The sequence below is a fragment of the Phaeoacremonium minimum genome (genome assembly GCF_000392275.1).
Source record: "Phaeoacremonium minimum UCRPA7 unplaced genomic scaffold PA7_03_scaffold_371, whole genome shotgun sequence".
NCBI classification, from domain to species: Eukaryota; Fungi; Ascomycota; class Sordariomycetes; order Togniniales; family Togniniaceae; genus Phaeoacremonium; species Phaeoacremonium minimum.
In genome coordinates this window covers 284,257-301,722 of record NW_006921275.1, presented here as the reverse complement: position 1 = coordinate 301,722, position 17,466 = coordinate 284,257, and the positions used below count along the sequence as shown (strand labels likewise).

General features: G+C 52.9%; 4 protein-coding genes across 4 annotated transcripts; 1 reads left to right on the top strand and 3 right to left on the bottom strand.

Annotated features, from left to right (window-relative positions):
• Nucleotides 1–383: 383 nt before the first annotated feature.
• Nucleotides 384–1,758, top strand: UCRPA7_4863 (putative camp-dependent protein kinase catalytic subunit protein; the record flags this gene model as incomplete). The annotated part of the gene is made up of 4 exons (XM_007917414.1): nt 384–573; nt 639–737; nt 804–1,359; nt 1,431–1,758. 4 exons carry the CDS (start codon nt 384–386, stop codon nt 1,756–1,758), a joined length of 1,173 nt encoding a protein of 390 aa, XP_007915605.1.
• An 840-nt stretch (nt 1,759–2,598) lies between these two features.
• On the bottom strand, nt 2,599–4,374 carry UCRPA7_4862 (putative inositol 5-phosphatase protein; the record flags this gene model as incomplete). The annotated part of the gene is made up of 2 exons (XM_007917413.1): nt 2,599–4,063; nt 4,238–4,374. The coding sequence occupies 2 exons, from the start codon at nt 4,372–4,374 to the stop codon at nt 2,599–2,601; spliced, it is 1,602 nt and encodes a 533-aa protein (XP_007915604.1).
• A 1,875-nt stretch (nt 4,375–6,249) lies between these two features.
• UCRPA7_4861 (putative casein kinase i protein) lies at nt 6,250–7,533 on the bottom strand (the record flags this gene model as incomplete). The annotated part of the gene is made up of 2 exons (XM_007917412.1): nt 6,250–7,338; nt 7,522–7,533. The coding sequence occupies 2 exons, from the start codon at nt 7,531–7,533 to the stop codon at nt 6,250–6,252; spliced, it is 1,101 nt and encodes a 366-aa protein (XP_007915603.1).
• Nucleotides 7,534–14,619: 7,086 nt separating this feature from the next.
• On the bottom strand, nt 14,620–16,579 carry UCRPA7_4860 (putative trichothecene efflux pump protein; the record flags this gene model as incomplete). Its single annotated transcript, XM_007917411.1, has 4 exons — nt 14,620–15,137; nt 15,188–15,556; nt 15,606–16,092; nt 16,385–16,579. The coding sequence occupies 4 exons, from the start codon at nt 16,577–16,579 to the stop codon at nt 14,620–14,622; spliced, it is 1,569 nt and encodes a 522-aa protein (XP_007915602.1).
• Between the last annotated feature and the right edge of the window lie 887 nt (nt 16,580–17,466).

The window sequence follows — 17,466 nt, the reverse complement described above, 5'->3', positions numbered from 1 at the left end:
CCAACGTCACCATCTGAGACCCAAGTCTAAGGTACCACCAATCCAGAGTACGCTTCCTCTTGAAACATTGCAGCATCCAATTCCTCAAGACATGTCGCCGCTGCCCGTACAGCCTTAAACCAAGTTTCGCATCTCGAAGCTACCGCCGCCTCCTCGACCAATTCACCTCCACCGCAGCCCAACCTGTGCTGGGCTGCGAAGCGCATTGCGATCATTGGGCCCGCCAACGAAAAGTCATAGCATGGGCTTCACATGAAGCTTTTCCCGATTGCTGTCCTGGAAAAGACAGCGACCGTCCTCGGCCTCGTCCTCGTCCTCCACTCTTCACATATCTGTTTGCCGCCAGCCAAGCGGCTGTTGAACTCACCCTCCTAAACCCCCCAATGGCCGCCAAAGTCGCAACCTCGAACCCCGTCCCGGCCACGGTCGATCATGCGGGGAGCGGGCTCTCGCGGGACGAGGCTGCGCAGGCCATGAAGGGCGTCGTGGTGCCTGGCGATCCCGGCGACTCGTCCAAAACATCCCGGAAGCTGCAGCTCAGCGACTTCAACAAGGTCCGCACGCTGGGGACAGGTGAATTGAACTTGCCCCGTCATATTAGAAGTATATGGTTGCTAATGTTCATAACCAATGCGCAGGCACATTTGCCCGGGTCTGTTTAGTACGACTATCCCACCCTGCCAATGAAGCAGAGCGCAACAAGGTGTTTGCGCTCAAGATATTGAGGAAGACAGAGGGTTCGTTTCACACCTCCGCTAAACTCAATGCTGTGGAATAGCAATTGCTAAGACGCAAGACTGCAGTCATCAAGCTCAAGCAAATCGACCATGTGCGCCATGAGCGCGAGATCCTCGGCGATGTGTCCGGCCACCCTTTCATCACGAACCTCATGGCATCATTCTCCGACGCCGACTCTCTATACCTTCTTCTCGACTATGTGCCCGGCGGCGAGCTCTTCTCGTACTTGCGCAAGTACCGCCGCTTCGACGAACCCATGGCACAGTTCTACGCCGCCGAGATCGTCCTCGTGCTCGAATATCTGCACGAGCAGCAAGGGGGCGTGGCATACCGCGATCTCAAACCAGAGAACCTGCTGCTAGACGAGGAGGGCCACATCAAGCTCGTGGACTTTGGCTTTGCGAAGCGCCTGGGCGGCCGCGGCGACCCCAGCGACACAAAGGGGGCGCCGACCGAGACGTACACCCTCTGCGGCACCCCCGAGTACCTCGCCCCGGAAGTGATCCATAACAAGGGTCACACGACGGCTGTGGACTGGTGGGCGCTCGGCATCCTGATCTATGAGTTCTTGACCGGCTACCCGCCTTTCTGGCACCAGAATCCCATCGAGATCTACAAGCAGTAAGCAGCCTCCTCCTCCTCCTCCTCCTTTTCTCCATACAAAGCAGCCACTAATTTGGCCCCCCCACAAGAATCGTCGAGAAGCCCGTCATCTTCCCCCAAGAGCCGCCCATCTCGCCCGAGGCGCAAGACATCATCCGGCAGTTCTGCAACGTCGACCGGTCGCGGCGGCTGGGCAACATCAGCGGCGGCGCGGCCCGCGTCAAGGAGCACCCCTTCTTCCGCGGCGTCGACTGGGACGCCGTGCTGCAGCGCCGCCAGAAGGGCCCCATCATCCCGCCCGTCCGCTTCCCCGGCGACGCCCAGTGCTTCGACATCTACCCGGAGGACGACCCCAACAGGGAGACGTACACCGAGGACATGGCGAGCAAGTACGACCAGTTCTTCAAGGATTTCTGAGCGGGGCGCGCCGCGGGCTGGTTCAGCGAGCTATCTTTGTGTTGCGTGTTTTGAATACTTCTCATCTGGAAAGGAGGAATGTCAGCATGGCTATTTTGGGGCCAAGGGCCTTGTCACAACCGTAAGTGGATTTTTGAATTGGACTGAATAGGTGGGTGGGAGGTATACTGTCATTTCAGTCACGATGCATTGCCATGAGTAACGAACGGATAAGGGGTGGATGATCGGGGGCAGGCCTTTGATTTGACGATATCCGGGTGGGCTGTTGAGGAGCGAGGGCTAGAGAGATTTTAGAGGAGTTCAAAGTGCGCAGAGCCAAGTGAACTCGATAACCTCGGCACGATGTGTGTCCGAGTACGTGCGAGCATCGATTAGAGGTGATGGGAAAGAAGGGAAAGAAGAGGATTCATGCCTAAGGTGGACAGTTGCCCTTTGGTTTTGAATCAGGCCTAACAATGCCTTGGACAAACGATAGGGAAAAGGCAGGCATCTGGATCACAGGAAAGAGTTGTGACTGTTTAGATATGCCAACCATCAAGTACTCGGAGGAGCACATATAACGAGTAGGAATAGGCACACGTAGCTGACCTAGGTAGTCAACGAATCCATGTACGATAGACATTCAAAATCTGGTTTGAGCCCTGTCCTAGTATAATCTATACTCCCATACGCCGCCAACCATACATCTCGTAAGTAAGCCAGGGTATCGTTCGTCTACCCGCGAACCATGCCGTTTCCCCTTCATGCAGCCATGGCAAACCATCTACTCTCCCTCTACAAATGAGTTATCAATGCATCATCTAATGAATCTCTCCGGATCTCCACTCGTACAAATGACTCTCACCAAAACCCCTGATACATCCACCAGGCACCGACACCAAGCAGCAGCGTCGTGGCAATCACCATGGCACCCTCGCGCGTGCTCCACAGGAACATCGACCAGCCGACCATGATCTCACGCCTCCTCGCCACCGCGCGCCTGTCCCACGCCCCAATGTCGACCGGCACCGGCAGCTTCAGCCGAGGATCTTGCTCCTCCGCCTCCGCCAGCGCCTCCTGCTCGCTCGCTGTCGGCAGGCCCATCTCGTCAGGCTTGAGCATAGGCACCTGCACGCGCAGGAACACGGGGCGGTGGTCGCTCGTGTGCACCACTGGCAGCGAGTTGTACGCCTTGACGGCCACCTCGCTCTTCTCTAGGCCGGACCGCCGCTTCACCCAGGCGGGCAGGTCCAGGTACAGGATGCGATCGCACCAGCCCGGCCAGCGGTGCGAGGCCCAGCGCCAGGGGACCGGTGCCTCCTCGTTGGCTTCGGCTTCGTCCAGCTCGGCCTCGTTGACGGCGCCGTCCATGTGGTGCAGCACGACAACCTTGTAGGTTGGCGGGAACGTGATGTCCGCCTCGCTCATGCCGTGCAGCGTGCGGCCAGCGGCCTTCTCTTGGGTGAGCTGGTCGCGTGACAGGAAGTTCGGCCAGTAGTTCTCGCTCTCTGCGTTCAGGTTGGGGAACGGAGCAAGTGCAGGCGGCGTCGTCGTGCTGATCCGATAGTTTAGATCACCTCCCACGAAGAGGTAGCCGCCTGGGCGGAATATAGATATGTCCCTTAGTGAATCGTTATGTTCTTTTGTCAGGGATAGGGAGTCAGGGTCTTGGGCCAACAGCGGCTCTGCATCATCGCTGAGGTCTGAATCAGGCTCCGGCAGGTCTGTAGCCCCAAAAGCCTCTGTGAATGTTGCCTCTACAGCAGCCGCTGTACCATCCGGCACACCAGAGGTAACGGCCTTTGGATTGCCAAAGGTCAAGCCTGACACGATGCTCTTCCAATTGGCATTCCGGCGGCGTAGATTCCACTCCATAGCCGCCAGATGCGTCGCCACGAACGTCAGTTCGGTTGTCCTCGTCTCAGCACCTTCCTCCGCGATACCGTCGAGCCCAGCGTCTGCATAGGTGATTCTCAGTCCCACAGCACCTTTGTTCCCCATATCCGCAGCACCAAACCCACACTCTGCTGCCTTGATATGATGTATCGCGGCCGGTGTCTTAGCAAAGAGCATAATGGCGGTCATGCCGACATTGTGCGCCCGAATGAGCTGGTATGGGTAGGACGGTTGCTTCCTCCTCCATAACGACGAGGACTGTGATGTCGTGGGGAAAGCAGTAGGTAATGCTGAGCCATCAGCGTTCGCAGCCGGCGGTTCGAGCTCCCATGCTGCCTGATTGAGAGCCTCCTCGAAGGCTGCGTAGTACGGGTTCAGGAAGTAGGAGCCGATGAATGAGTACGAGAGCGGGGCGACTTCTTGAAGGGAGCTGTTGTATGCCCCGCGTCAGCTATGATCATCCCCGATATTTGCCCATTGCCTGCTCCTTAGAGCCTCAATATAGTCCACCGTCGCGAAGACGAGGTGTAATACAGCTTAATTTATCTCTTCTGTACTTGTTCGAGGCCGGTCTCCAGCTAGGTGACCCACGGGGTGGACTTACAAGACAACAAGGTCCGGCAAGCCCGTGGCATTTTGCTGGAGGGCGGTGCGGAGGTGTGATGCAAAGACGGCAACATTGATGAGGTTCTTTGCGCAATTGAAGGTCAGCATAAACAAGTCCAACGTAGATGGCGCCATGTTTGCTGGAGGACGAGCTGAACCCTCCATCCTCGAGGGAAGACGTTCTAGTGAAGTGAGCTAAGATAGGTAGCTATAGTTACAAGACAGCTACGCCCTAGCCGCGAATCTGCCTGCCGTGGCTGATTGCTAGGTCCGATAATTCTTCCGGTGTGTAAGATCAGCCCAACGCCTGAACAACGTATTGCTACACCGAGAATAATGAAGCTTCTCGAAGAGAAAAATGGTTCTTAGTGGGTTTGAACTAAAGACTATTCTTCTTATTGGCACCCAGGCGGGCTCTTCATTTTATATCTTTCCCCATCTGGTAGCTCTGTGAGTCTGGTCAGCTGTTTACCAGAAGTGGCCTCGCTTGTGACCTGCCACAGCCTCCTGACACTGACCTTGACTACCGACATGGCACTGTCTGTTTCAATAGTTCGTTAGGCTCTTCCACGGCGATTCATTGGCCGGCCCACGTGTAGTCCTAGCAGCTATGCCTGCACCGCCGGAGAGATGACATGGGGAAGCAGCACTAAGAGCAAAACGAATATCAATTATGAAGACTACCTAGCTAGACCTTGCGTGTATTGCTGCCTGTCTGATGACTGAGGGACTGGTTCTTGACGTCCAAGGAATACACTGCTATCTACCCCGCTCGATAGCTTGACACAGCCACCCGAGCTGTGCACAATCCAGGGTACGAATTAGGAGCGGATAGCGTATCATTCTCAAATTCCAAAGTCAACATCCAGATCAGGAGTGGAGTAAAGGCGGTTTAGCAGCGTTGCTGACTGACACACGGACAAATTGTTGAGAACTTGCCCGGCGCCGATAAGCTTGTATCTTCCATTTCGACCTCCTGAAGGACAGCTCCACTCAAGATCTGGATGGTCGTCCTGGGGTCAAAAGAAGCCAAACGTCGCCGATCATCGAAACTCATCACGTGCGTAGCTCGTCTCAGCCTGAACTGTTTGGGCTTCGTGATCGTTGCCGTACTAATGCCGTCCGCAAAAATGTTCCATAAGACCGTTCAAGCCATGCTTCTCCCCTTATTACTACTTCCCCACAAGCGAGCTCCGAAGCGAGATGCCAGTTAAATGTCAGACGCGAAGAAGGAAAACCATGAGTCGAAGAGCATGAATAAGGAAATTGATAAGAGTTTCTGACCACGGGAAAGCCTGTTGATCGCAACGACGGAGCATGCAATAGGTGGAATGTCCCTTTAAAGAGGATAACTCATTCCATCCACGCTGCTCAATCAGTCCGTTGATAGTGCAGCATCTGAGGTGCGTGCGTTTCCCATCAAAGCTAAAATCCCCTCATACGGCACCTCGAAACATCGAGATACCGGGCATGCCTTTCAGACAGCTCTGGATAATGACAGTTACCCAGAAGATTTGATCATATGATCAAACCCGCTTAGTTGAACTGCCTTTCCAGGTTGTCCGAGCGATGAGAGATTTGAGACCGGAGACGTCGAAGAACGAAAAGGAAAGCAATCCATAAGACATAGGTTGTGGAGTCGTGATACGTAGTCAAAACGAGATCCCCTCTCAGCGAGCCGCGATGTATAAACGCGAGAAAACCCAACAGGTTGGCATCCGTGGACATAACACGGCGGGACATGGTCCATTTTCTACTCCGGGGTGACATGTACTCCCACAAAAGCAATCTAAGTCGGATGGCTAGTGATTATTCATTTTGGTCGATAAGAGCCGGAAGCATATCCCGAGCCAGCGCCTTGACCTCTAGAAGCCGAGCGCAGCCTGTTATCGCAAACTGAAAGTCAGCAATCTTGTCAGCATTTTCCTTAGTCCAGCGTTTAAGAGCACACCAAACTCGAAGGAAACAAGATTCCTTACGCGGAATGCTATGGGCTAGGCTTTCAGACACTCACATCCTGTCGCTGCCACCGACGGCACGGTTGGTCTCCGGAGTGTCCACACCAGCTCCAGCAATCATCTTGTTGCGCGTACGGTTGCTAGAGATAGCAGGGGTCTTGGTGGCAGCAGCAGTTGGCTGGCCGGTGGCCGCATCAGTGCGGTTCTTGTCGTCTCCCTGCTGGGCCTGCTGCTGCTGGATGGCAGCAGCGTTCTTCTGGTACTTGTAGACGGTCCAGTCGAAGACGTAGTCGTACTGGAATCCCTCACGAACGAACAGGTCGCGGAAGATCTTGCGGAGGTAGCTGTAGTCGGGCTTGTCGTCGAAGCGGAGGGAACGAGTGTAGTTCAGGTAGATGGCAAACTCGTTGGGAAAGCCGCGGCAGAGAACCTCGGTGGGGGTAGTCATCTTCTTCTCCATGATGCGGTCATACTTCTGCTTCTTAGTGGCAGCCTTCAGACCCTGCCACGGCAGAGAGCCACGGCAGAAGTAGAGCATAACATAGCCGAGGGACTCCATATCGTCTCGTCGAGACTGCTCGACACCAAGATGGGTGTTGATGGAGGCATATCGAGCAGTACCAGTCAAGTTCTTGTTCTCTCTGTACGGGATATGGAAGTGAGTCTTGGGATCGCGGTATTTCTTGGCCAGACCAAAGTCAATAACGTTAACCTGGTTGCCGCGCTTGCCAATGCCCATGAGGAAGTTGTCTGGCTTGATATCACGGTGGATGAAGGACTTGGCGTGGATGTACTCAATTCGGGAGATGAGCTGGTCGGCGAGCAGGAGGACCGTCTTCAAAGAGAACTTTCGGTTGCAGAAGTTGAAGAGATCCTCCAAGCTGGGTCCGAGGAGATCCAGAACCATGGCATTGTAGTCACACTCAGTACCGAACCAGCGGACGAAGGGGATGCCGACGCCGCCAGCGAGTGACTTGTAGACACGGGCCTCATACTCCAGCTGGGGATGCTTGGCCTTCACGCTCTCGAGCTTGATGGCAATCTCCTCGCCGGAGATGATATTGGTTCCTAGGTAGATATCACCGAACGAACCGGAACCGATCTTTCGACCGATACGGTATTTATTACCGACGCGTAGATCCTACAGACTGCGGTTAGCATCCCTCATGGTTTCCGAGGCATCGAATAGAGGACATGAACCAAGTTGGAACAAATGGGTGCTTGTCGATACAATCACCGTCACATCGCGAAGATATGCCCAGTGACGCAGGGTTGGGGTGATGGGTAAGCAAGAAGAGGGGGTTAAAGGGTGCATCTCACGTACCATTGTGGTCATCTTGGCTGAAATGTTGAGGAGCTTCCGTTCCTGAGCAAGGAAGGAAGCAGGGTGACAGACTGTATTTGGTTGTCGAAGGGTGTTGGTTAAGGAGACTGTTTTGATTAAATTTAATCAGCTGAGCGTCTTTGACGAGGTTGATGGTTAGGGAGCGGTGTGATGCAAGCGTGAGGTTTTAGGGGAGCCGAGTGGAGAGGTGCTTAGGCGGCGGGAGGGGCTAGTGGGATGAGGCAGCCTTAGGAAGCGAGCTGAAGGGCGAAGCAGGTATCACCTCACGAAAACGCAGCCTGACGCCAAAAATGGAAAGCAGTCAATTGCCCACGACGATGAGGGCAAATATTGTGTGTGGAAGGGGGTGCAAAGTGGAGAAATAAATCGAGGAGTGACTCACCTATTATTTAAGTCGTCCCAGGAGTGTGTATTGAGTCGAACCCGGTGTGGAATGACGAGGGAACGATGAGGCTCAGAGGCTCGAGAGGGGGGCTCGCTCCGACCGGTAACGATGGTGTTGAGAGAGGGCGGCGACGGGGAGGGTTTGAGGCCGGATTGTCGTCAAAGTGGTTGGTTTCGGCGACGGAAAAGGCCGGGAGGAGGATGATCAAGGGCTTCAAATGAAGATATCGCGCCCTGAAGTCCGTTCTGATCGGACGACGATTGATGGGGAAGAGGAGAAATGCAATGCAAAGGTGCAAAAGAACACCAAAATGCGTGGGGGAGGAGAGGAGAGAGAGGAAGTGAGAAGGAGGAGGGTCCACGAAATACGAAGGAAGGGGAAAGTGGAAAATCGGCCGCACGACTGGCTGCTGCAGCCGGCCAGAGGAGGCAAGAGGGAATTGCTAAGGAGGCGCACAGGCCCAGCGCACGTACCCAGTGGGCAACGGCCAGCGAGCCTAACAGAAGCACCTGAACCTGCACCACCACATTACCTTAGCGAGCTTTGGTACCGTAAGTAGGTACAAACAGGCACTGTAGACCTGGCAGAGAGCAGACAGGGCGCGAGCCACAAATGAAATCCCCCATTATGTTAGTCCACCTGGGCACGCAGCCCTTCACACACGCAGTCATTCGATTCATTCAATCAGTCAGTCAATCATGTCAAACCTGGAACCTACTGTCAAGCCAAGCGACTCAGTCAGTTGCTTACAGGAGCCACTTCCAGAAGGTCCAGGCCCACCGCCTGCCGGCTTGGTCGCTGGTCTGGCCAAGAGCCAACCAAGAAAAGTCCACCTCGACATGCCAACATACCAGCATACCTAACCTAGGTACCTAAGAATACCTCTCTGAAAAGTGGGAGAGCAAAGGGAGGAGCTGTACTGTGCCAAGAACGGTGCGATTCTCCTCCAGCATGCCTAAATTTGGAGGTCCGTACCGTGAATGCGGCCCCGCCCAACCTACATATGCACAGTGCACAACAAGTAAGTACCGTCTGCATGTTGTATGATGATGATGGCAAAAAGGGCCAGAAAAGGCGGTTGCGATGGGCCTGATTGACAAGGTCAAAATGGGCCCTTGCCAATTCTTCCCTTGTAGCTCTTTGGCGCCTTCCTCGCCGTCACAAAAAAAAAAAGGAAGAGCCTCCGCCGTAATAGGAGGCAACAACCACATCATCAACACGCCTTACGATTACAATTACATTATCTACCTCATGCCTGCCTTACAGTACGGCCTTGTTTTGGCGAACAGCACACATGCAGTCAGGCAGGAATCCGCCCAAAAAGGTATGCCTCCACCCGGGGCAAGCCTAAAATGCTGACCCTCTGAGGCTTTGACTTTCTATGTCCTCCGGCCCCGATATGCCTGCCATTTCTCACCTCGGAAGCTGGGAATAACATGAAAGAGGGACACAGAGAGGTATGTAATCCAAAGGGCTCCGCTGACAAGCTACTGGCATGGCAGTCGCGGGGCCTACGGACCATCTTCGCCTCCCTTATTAGTGTGAGGCCTGACTTCAAACCAACCAGTCATTGTCGAAGACCATTTTACGAATAGCTTTGCGTGAGCAGCAGGTTTGCTATCGCACCTTCCAACATTGCCGGCTCGCTTCGATTGAGGCTATCACAGCTCAGTTGCTATTTCTTTGAAAAGATGCACAAGGGTAACAGCTGCATTCTAAGTTTCGGTTCCCTTCAGATAGGCAGCCACAGCAATGAGATTATCGAGTCTCTATTCTCGAGTCTTCGCCTTGCTTTCAATTCCACAGTACCTCGACGGTTCGGATCCGGCAGCTTGGAACAAGCCAGAACGGAGCTGTGATGCCGCGGACATCCACACGGGTTTTCCACAGGTTCGAATGTGCCCTGCCTGTTGGCAAGACCTATCACAGCAGCCTAAAGGGTGGGATGCAGCGCTTAGGCGACGGGATGCTCCCCTAGCTAGGACTTTTGGAACAGACGCCGCAGCCGGCATTAGCCCGCTATTTGAGAAAGGATCCCAATGTCTTCATGCAACCAGCCTATCCATGCCCTTGCTTGGGGTGTTGTGCTGTTCTGGTCAGGCAGGTTCTACCGTAGTCACTGCCTTGCTCCGCAGCTGCTCAATGCATTGGCAAAGCGTACAAAGAGCGATCTTCAGCAGGGAGTCCGAAATGAATTCCTCCGGATGCAATGCACCAGCCAACCCACCGCCCAAACGCGTTCAGTGGGCCAGTGCAGTGCATCTGTCTCGAGGTCGTGTCCCCTTCACCGCGATCCACGCAGGCCGTCAAACTTACAGCAGTCACCTCTTCGTGATTCGCGAGGCATATCACGATTGGCACCTCGAATGCCTGAAATGGCACAGGCGAACGTTCCACCACCGCTTCTCGTGTAACAAGTCGGTGAACGGTTGACGAACCCCATTTCGGTCTGTGTGGCCAGGCTGCGTGCTACGTAGGTCACTAACATAGGGATTGTTCCACGCGAGGCTCCACATCCAAACGTGTCGGGTCGACCGACAATTTAAACGTTCTAAAGAGCTCACGCCTTGCTGCCCAAAGGCCTCTCTGAGACAATGGCAAATGGCCTACGTTTGCGCATCATGAAACTCACGTGGAGATCGCTGACACGCCGGTTAACATCCAATCCTGAGACAATAACCATTGTGCCTTCTCGGGAATGAGATGATACGCTTGGGGGCGAGGAGGCCTGCGAAATTCCAAAATGTCCGACAAGGCGAATGATACGGTACACTTGCCTGGAATCATTACTAAAAACAGCACTCGGCAATCGGCATAAATTGAAGGGGGACTACATTTTAACGCTGTCACATCCGACCCGTTCGGCAACCTAAATTGGAAACCGCCCTTCGAATAGCAAGTTGCGTAGTCAGCAGTCAAAGCATGTCTGTTGGACCTGTTCGTATCTTCGAAATCTTCTCCGACGGGACAGGACAGGCACAGCAAAAGTCAGGACAGGACTGCGGCCTTTCCTTGCACGGTCACCTGATGATAGGAGTCTCACCCACGAGTCAAAGCCTACAGGATGATTCGTCTTGTGAAGTGGCTCCTCAACTCGTGACCTCATAGCCTGAATTGCCCCTCCCTTGATCCTTGGCAACCAAGCTGACACATCAGACTCATGGCAACACACGCGACCAATTTCTTGACAGTACCCAATCTTGCCTTTGCTATCCTGCATACACAATGAGACCATTGCATTTTCCTGGAATATGTTCTTAATACGACGGATGACGAGGGTCCATCGTAACTCCAGATCTCCCTTGCCTTCCTTGGATCTTTCTTGCAACGATTAACCCCGCAATCGTCGATGAGCAGGTCTGGCAGGTACATCAATATTTCGGTCGATGCCCTCCAACGCCCTCCAAGAAGGGCCAGGTGATTCTGGCCATGGCCAGCCTTGCCGATCACTCCGGCTTGCCCGCTCCGGTAATACCAAGCAGCGAGCTTCGGTCAGTCGCTCCCGCACCTATTGTGCAGAAGCACACTCGGGCACATATGAGCTCCTCATAGGTTGACTTGGTTTAAAGCCCTATTGCGACCTTTATCCGCACTCCCTTTCCTGTATGATCGACAGGAGCATTTTGACTGGGCAACTCTGCCTCGCTGGATTGCCATTCTGCCTTCCCGTTAGTTTGGTGTAAATGCCGAATAGCCCCGCGCCAATGAAATTGTCAAACGGATTTATATTGGCAATTGCGCCTCATTAGAAGACCTTTTTTGCACTTTCACATGGATGACATATTTTGGTTTGCCATCGTGGCTGCCCAGTTGCTTATATAATGTGACATCTGGATTAACGACGCCTCATGGCGTAGGCGAAGAAACACCACAAATGCCGTGAAAGCCCACTACAATTCGTTTGTCTTGAACTTAAAACATGCGTATTTCCAAAGATACACGATATTGTAGGTAGTTTCGATATGCTCGACCCGAGTGTGTGGGTGGCATCGCTTTCGGTTCTCCTGTCAGCCCATGAAAGCGGCTGCCAGTGAAGCCTTGCATTCCAAACCATCTGGTGAATCCATCTGAGGTACATAGTTCCCGGTACTGACTCGCTCTTCCCAACAGCCAATAAAATCCGCCACGCCATAGGGTAGTTGGTACGCCTCTTGACTCGCATGCACGGCACGTTGTCTCTCCACCTACGATAGAGGCGTAACGTCCCTGTGTGCTTGGTACCGACTGTGAGCGTTTGCTGTAGCTGCCAACAACTATCGCTGAGAACGGGGCCTCGTCCAAGGGTCTGGCCAATGTCGGATCCGACCCCTGGGGTATTGCAGTCGACTTGGTCATAGCTCATAACTGTCCTTCAGAGTTCAATGCTTCATTACGATGAGCATCTTTAGATGAGATGGAGCTCCTTCAGAGGTTCGGCCTTGTCCCATGCTTCTCCATTCATGACTCCATGCACGTATGCAGGCCCCACGAAGCGGTATGAGTCTCCATCCGGGCGTAATATCAACGGCCACTGTGATCCAGGTATCAGGAAAACTTGATCACCGGGGCGAGAGCATAGTAAGCTAAGGCTCATGTACCCCGAGTCGAAAATGGAGAAAGAGTGGAAGCGTGTATAATCGTAGACATATCGATGTATCTTGTAGATATTCCCCAGCCGTGTACCGTCAATCCCCTTAGTCATTTCTACGAACTTCAGAGCGAAGGCGTCTTTATCCCACAATGTCTCTACACCACGAGGCGCTGAGTGCGGATTGGGATCCTCGGGATATTGCATTGTTTCCACCCACTTATAGAACATCGCCATTCCCTGTTCATCAAATACTAGGAAATCGGGTCTTTTGAACATCAAGGTTTTGAAGAACGCCAGGTAAATGTCTTCACCGGTGGGATAGGAGGTGACTCTTTGCTCGACTTGTTGACACCAATCTCGACTAACATCTACAAACGCAGCAGTTTCGGTATCCTCGACTTCAAGCGCATATTTGCTGTACACCATCGTGCCTAAACACCTTCCATGGGTGCAGAGAATACCAGGCCGGTAATCGATCCAAAACACTTATCCAGGAGGGCAAGCCGATGTGAAGTCAAACCTGCCATCTTCAGGGGAGACATAGATTGTGCTGAGCATGTCTATTAATATTGTAAATGGGTGTCTCCAGTCGGGTACCCAGGATGGCAGGGCGCTGGTGTCCGGCCAGCGAGTCGCATAAAGCATCAAGGCTAGATTCTGTTGAGCCCGGATAAGCGCCACCAGGACCTCCCCGTAGACTTGCTCCAAGCTTTTACGGTAGTCTGGTTCGGGGAGGTCGATATCCAATAACTTCAAGATTGAAAAGATAGAGTATATTTTATCGACCGGCTTCGACGTCTCTAAATGAAATGGAAGCGTCACAAGCTCGAGCGTCAACTTGTTGATACTGGCCTGAGAGCGACGTTGACTAAACTCTGATGAGAACAGCAAGCGCTTGGAAAAGGACGAAAAGAGCACAATGAAAGAGCCGCTCTCACGGATTTCCGACACGGCAAGAGCCAAGAGTGTAGAAGGGATCCTAATACGTCCACAGAGAAATGCCCACTCTTGAGCCAAAACATGCTCTTGTAAAGTCCATGAGCGACTCCACCAAGGATTTTGCAATACGTTGTCCAGGGCTTCTTTCGCATGGTGGTGTTTCATAAGGACTAATTCAATATTAACTCTGAAATATCAAAACACCAATTATGCCCCTCGACTCACACTTCAATGATTTCCTCATCTGTAGGAGGACTGGCCTCAAAACTTTTGTCGATACGGTTCTTCTCTCACATAAATCATCGAGCTTGCGCAAAGCAACCACAAGGGCAACCAGTTGCCGCAGACCTCTCATACTAGGACCAAGCCAAGATATGACTGTGGCAGCGTTCCCGTAAATAAATCCCATGATGGCGACCTGGTTATTCCGCTCTCTTATACTTCTGTCATTCTCTCGTTGATCGATGCAAATGGCATCTATCCAAAGTGGTCTCGTCTCTTGACTGAGACGCAAGGCTCTAAGTGCTTCCAAGCAGTTGGCGGTAACGTCTAAAGCCTTTCCATCACAATAAATCACGCCGTTGCCAGGCGTGACATGCCACACGTACGACAGTGCTTCATACTGTGCTATTACTCCGGAACCAAAATCAACCTCACGCAATGAACCGCGAATTGGTGCTTTGCTATCCTCGGACGGGAACAGGTCGAACAGACGAAGAGATTGGGTTGAGCTCAAAGGTATATGCTCGTATAGCTCTGTCGTCGCCTGTAACTGATCTATTGAATATGAACGCGTAGTTGGGTGGGCAGACATTTCCTGGTAAGGCATGCCTTCAAATGGCACAACTCCGAGGCCCCATCAACGTTCGTGAGATTGAGGTGCAGGTGATGGGGTATGAAAGTTAGCACAGGCTTACGACCACTTTCAGCTGGTTGTAGAGTAAACAGGCTCGGCCAATAGGATGAGAGGGCAAACTACCTGGGTAATCATCTTCGACAAGCTTGGCAGAAATGCAACATAGAGAAGGGCGAATTGCTACCCTTGAACACTGTCGAAACTCGCGATGGGTCGAGTGAAATTGAATTGGATATCACAACTAATCAAACAGCATTTTTCGCTGATAGTAAGCTAGGTTGTAGCTGAAGGAGCTCACAGACACAAGTCATTTCCTGAGAGGAACCTTTAGGCCGCTCTTTCTGTCTTCTGCATCTCCACATCCTGCGCTGCCGCCGCAGCTGGCTTCCTCGACATGCCCTGCAACCTCTTCGCAACATTTGTGCTCAAGAACTGCTCCATGTTCGGTACAAAGCACGAGCTGATCAACAAGATAACCGAGAAGGGGATCGTGCAGTAGAACACAATCTTAAAGCTCTGCGAGTAAGCGATCTTGAGCGAGTATGTCACTGCTTCGATGATTTCGGGGGTGATGCCTGGAACAGTTGAGAAGTCGCCGGCCGTAATGGCGGAAAAGAGCGCGGTGATCGATGACGATGGCAGGCCGGCGTCGGTGGCTGCCGGAACTACGTACTTCGGCATGTTATCCTGGAGCTTGTTGTTCAGAACGGCGACGTAGAGGCACTGCGCAATGGCACCTGCGAGGGCGCGGATGGATCCGAGAGTACCGCTAGCAAGTCCAATGTCTTGCGGCTCCCAGACAAGGGTGACAGCTGGGTATGAGATGTTCTCAATGAAGCCGACACCTGCGGGTTGGATTAGTTTGTGATTGAAAGGGCAGTGAATGAGAACTTACAGGTGCAGGCCAAAACACCCAGGGCAATGACCATGGAGTGTGTGTCTGGACCCAGGGTAGAGATTGGCGTGATGAAAGCGATGACCATGCAAGATACGATGATGCACTGATACTTCACTTTTGGCACATACGAAAGGAAAATACCACCCATGAGCTGACCGAGCAAGACGCCACCGCCGACAACAGAGCTTTGCAAGCCGACCTTGATGGAATCAGTGGTATAGACGGTTGTGATGATAGTTGGCCACAGCACGGTCAAGCTGTAATAGACCATGGAGCCGACAGAAGCGATGAAGACGATAGCCACGAAACCGACGTTCCTGAACAGACGAGGGGGCATCAAGGGCTGTTTCTTGCAGAAGAATCCCTCTGTGCTTCATCAGTATACCGTCATAGGAGAACGTGTCGGAGAACCTACCGTAGATGCCGAAAGCAGCCAGCGTGCCGACTCCAATCAATAAAGTGCACAGTGTCTGAGCACTAGCCCATGGATAAGTGACACCACCCCATGAAAGCCCAATCAAGAAGAGCACGCAGCCAGAAATGAAGAGGAAGATGCCGACGAAGTCCATCTCCTTGAACTGCTGCCACTGGGTCTTGCCAGAAACGTGAAGCTGGTTGTACTTAGGTGGGTGGTAGAAGAAGAAGTACAGAACCAGGGTGATGGCACTCAGAATATCTCCAATGAAATAGCTCCATCTCCAGCGTGAGGCGGTGTTGTCGATGAACGATCTCGCAATAACAGGTCCGAACACGGCGAAAGGCATCGAGGAGAAGAAAACGAGCGAGATAATCGGACCTCTGTACTTGTTCGGGACAAGCTCGCCAAGAACGATGCCGAATGAAAGCTGACCCGCAGCGGCGATACCATTGCAAATGTTTGCTCCGATCAACATCTCAATGTTCTGTGCACAGGATCCAATGATGCAGCCAATGAGACCCAGAGTCGTAGTTCCCATAACCATCCACTTGCGTCCGAAGATATCACTTAGACGACCTACAAGCAGGAATCCAATGCAACTGCCTAGTGTCCAAACTGTGGCGACCCAGTTGATGTTAGGAGAGGGACCGATGTCCGCATTTATCAGACTGAGTGTGTTTGCCGGTAGCACCCATCCCATATACGCGCAAATGCTGGCCAGCATTTGTGCCTTGGCATGTCAGCGACTCGCTCCCAGAGTTGAATGCATAACTTACAGCGACTGTGCCGATGAACTGTGGGCTGTAAAAGTAGCCCTTAGGCATCTCCTCAAAATCTCCTCCCACTGCACGGGCGTCGATATAATCGACGGTGCCGTCGGCGTGGACGACCTTAGCCACATCGACATCCTGCTCAAGATGTTGGGCATTCGTCTTCACATCCGTCTGAATGGATCTTTCGTCAGATGACATAGCCATCTTGTCGATAAAGTGGAACAGATGAAACAACACAAGGATGAAGAGGAGACAATTGCGCAGCACGGGTGTGAGGTCCGACTTGCGTAAAGAACCTGCACCGGAACCCAGGGAAAGGCCAGCGAGGCGGTATTATATAGAGACAACGGGTTTCACTCAAATCTGTGCGCCCCTGTGAAGTAATTGCGGGGATCTCTATTGGAAAACAGTTACCCCAGATCCCAGAGTGAAATATAGCAAATGTAGTTGGATGGAGGTAAACGTGACGGTCCCAGGTTCGTGGACCGGCTGGCGGTTTAGGCTCTGGGCAAAAAGCTAAAGCTCGTTGAAGGATCCGTTTTCCGTGTGGCTTGAATTGACCCTTAGATGCCGGGGCCTAGGCCCCAATCAGGGCGGCAATGCATGTCGACTCGTGGATGAAGCTTCCAGAGGAGGGACATGATTCATGAACATTTTCGACGCGTGCTCCCCTTGCCAGGGATCGCGGCCTCCGCACTTGCATCATTGCACCGGACAGCACATCTCCAGGGCAAGAAAGAGGACGAGCTGAACGCGTAAGACCCTTGATAGGGAGACAATTGGTGCAGGGCTGGTGATCTAGCACACAATGGCTGGCGGCTAGCACCAAGTTGGTGGTGTTGAGTCGGCCGGATGTGGTCGAGCGAGACCTGGGAAAGGTTACCCGCGAGCTACTCCGCATCTCCACACACTTCACCTCTCCACTTGGCGGCGGCGCCTCCACCAAACTACAACGCCCTCCCCACACACATATTCACCGAGTCTTCTAAGATACGGACGGTCCCTATTTGTGTAAGTAGGTATGACAGCATATGACCGTCTGGGCCCTGGGTTCCTGAGAGCTAGGTGAAGCTCTGGCTGACCGA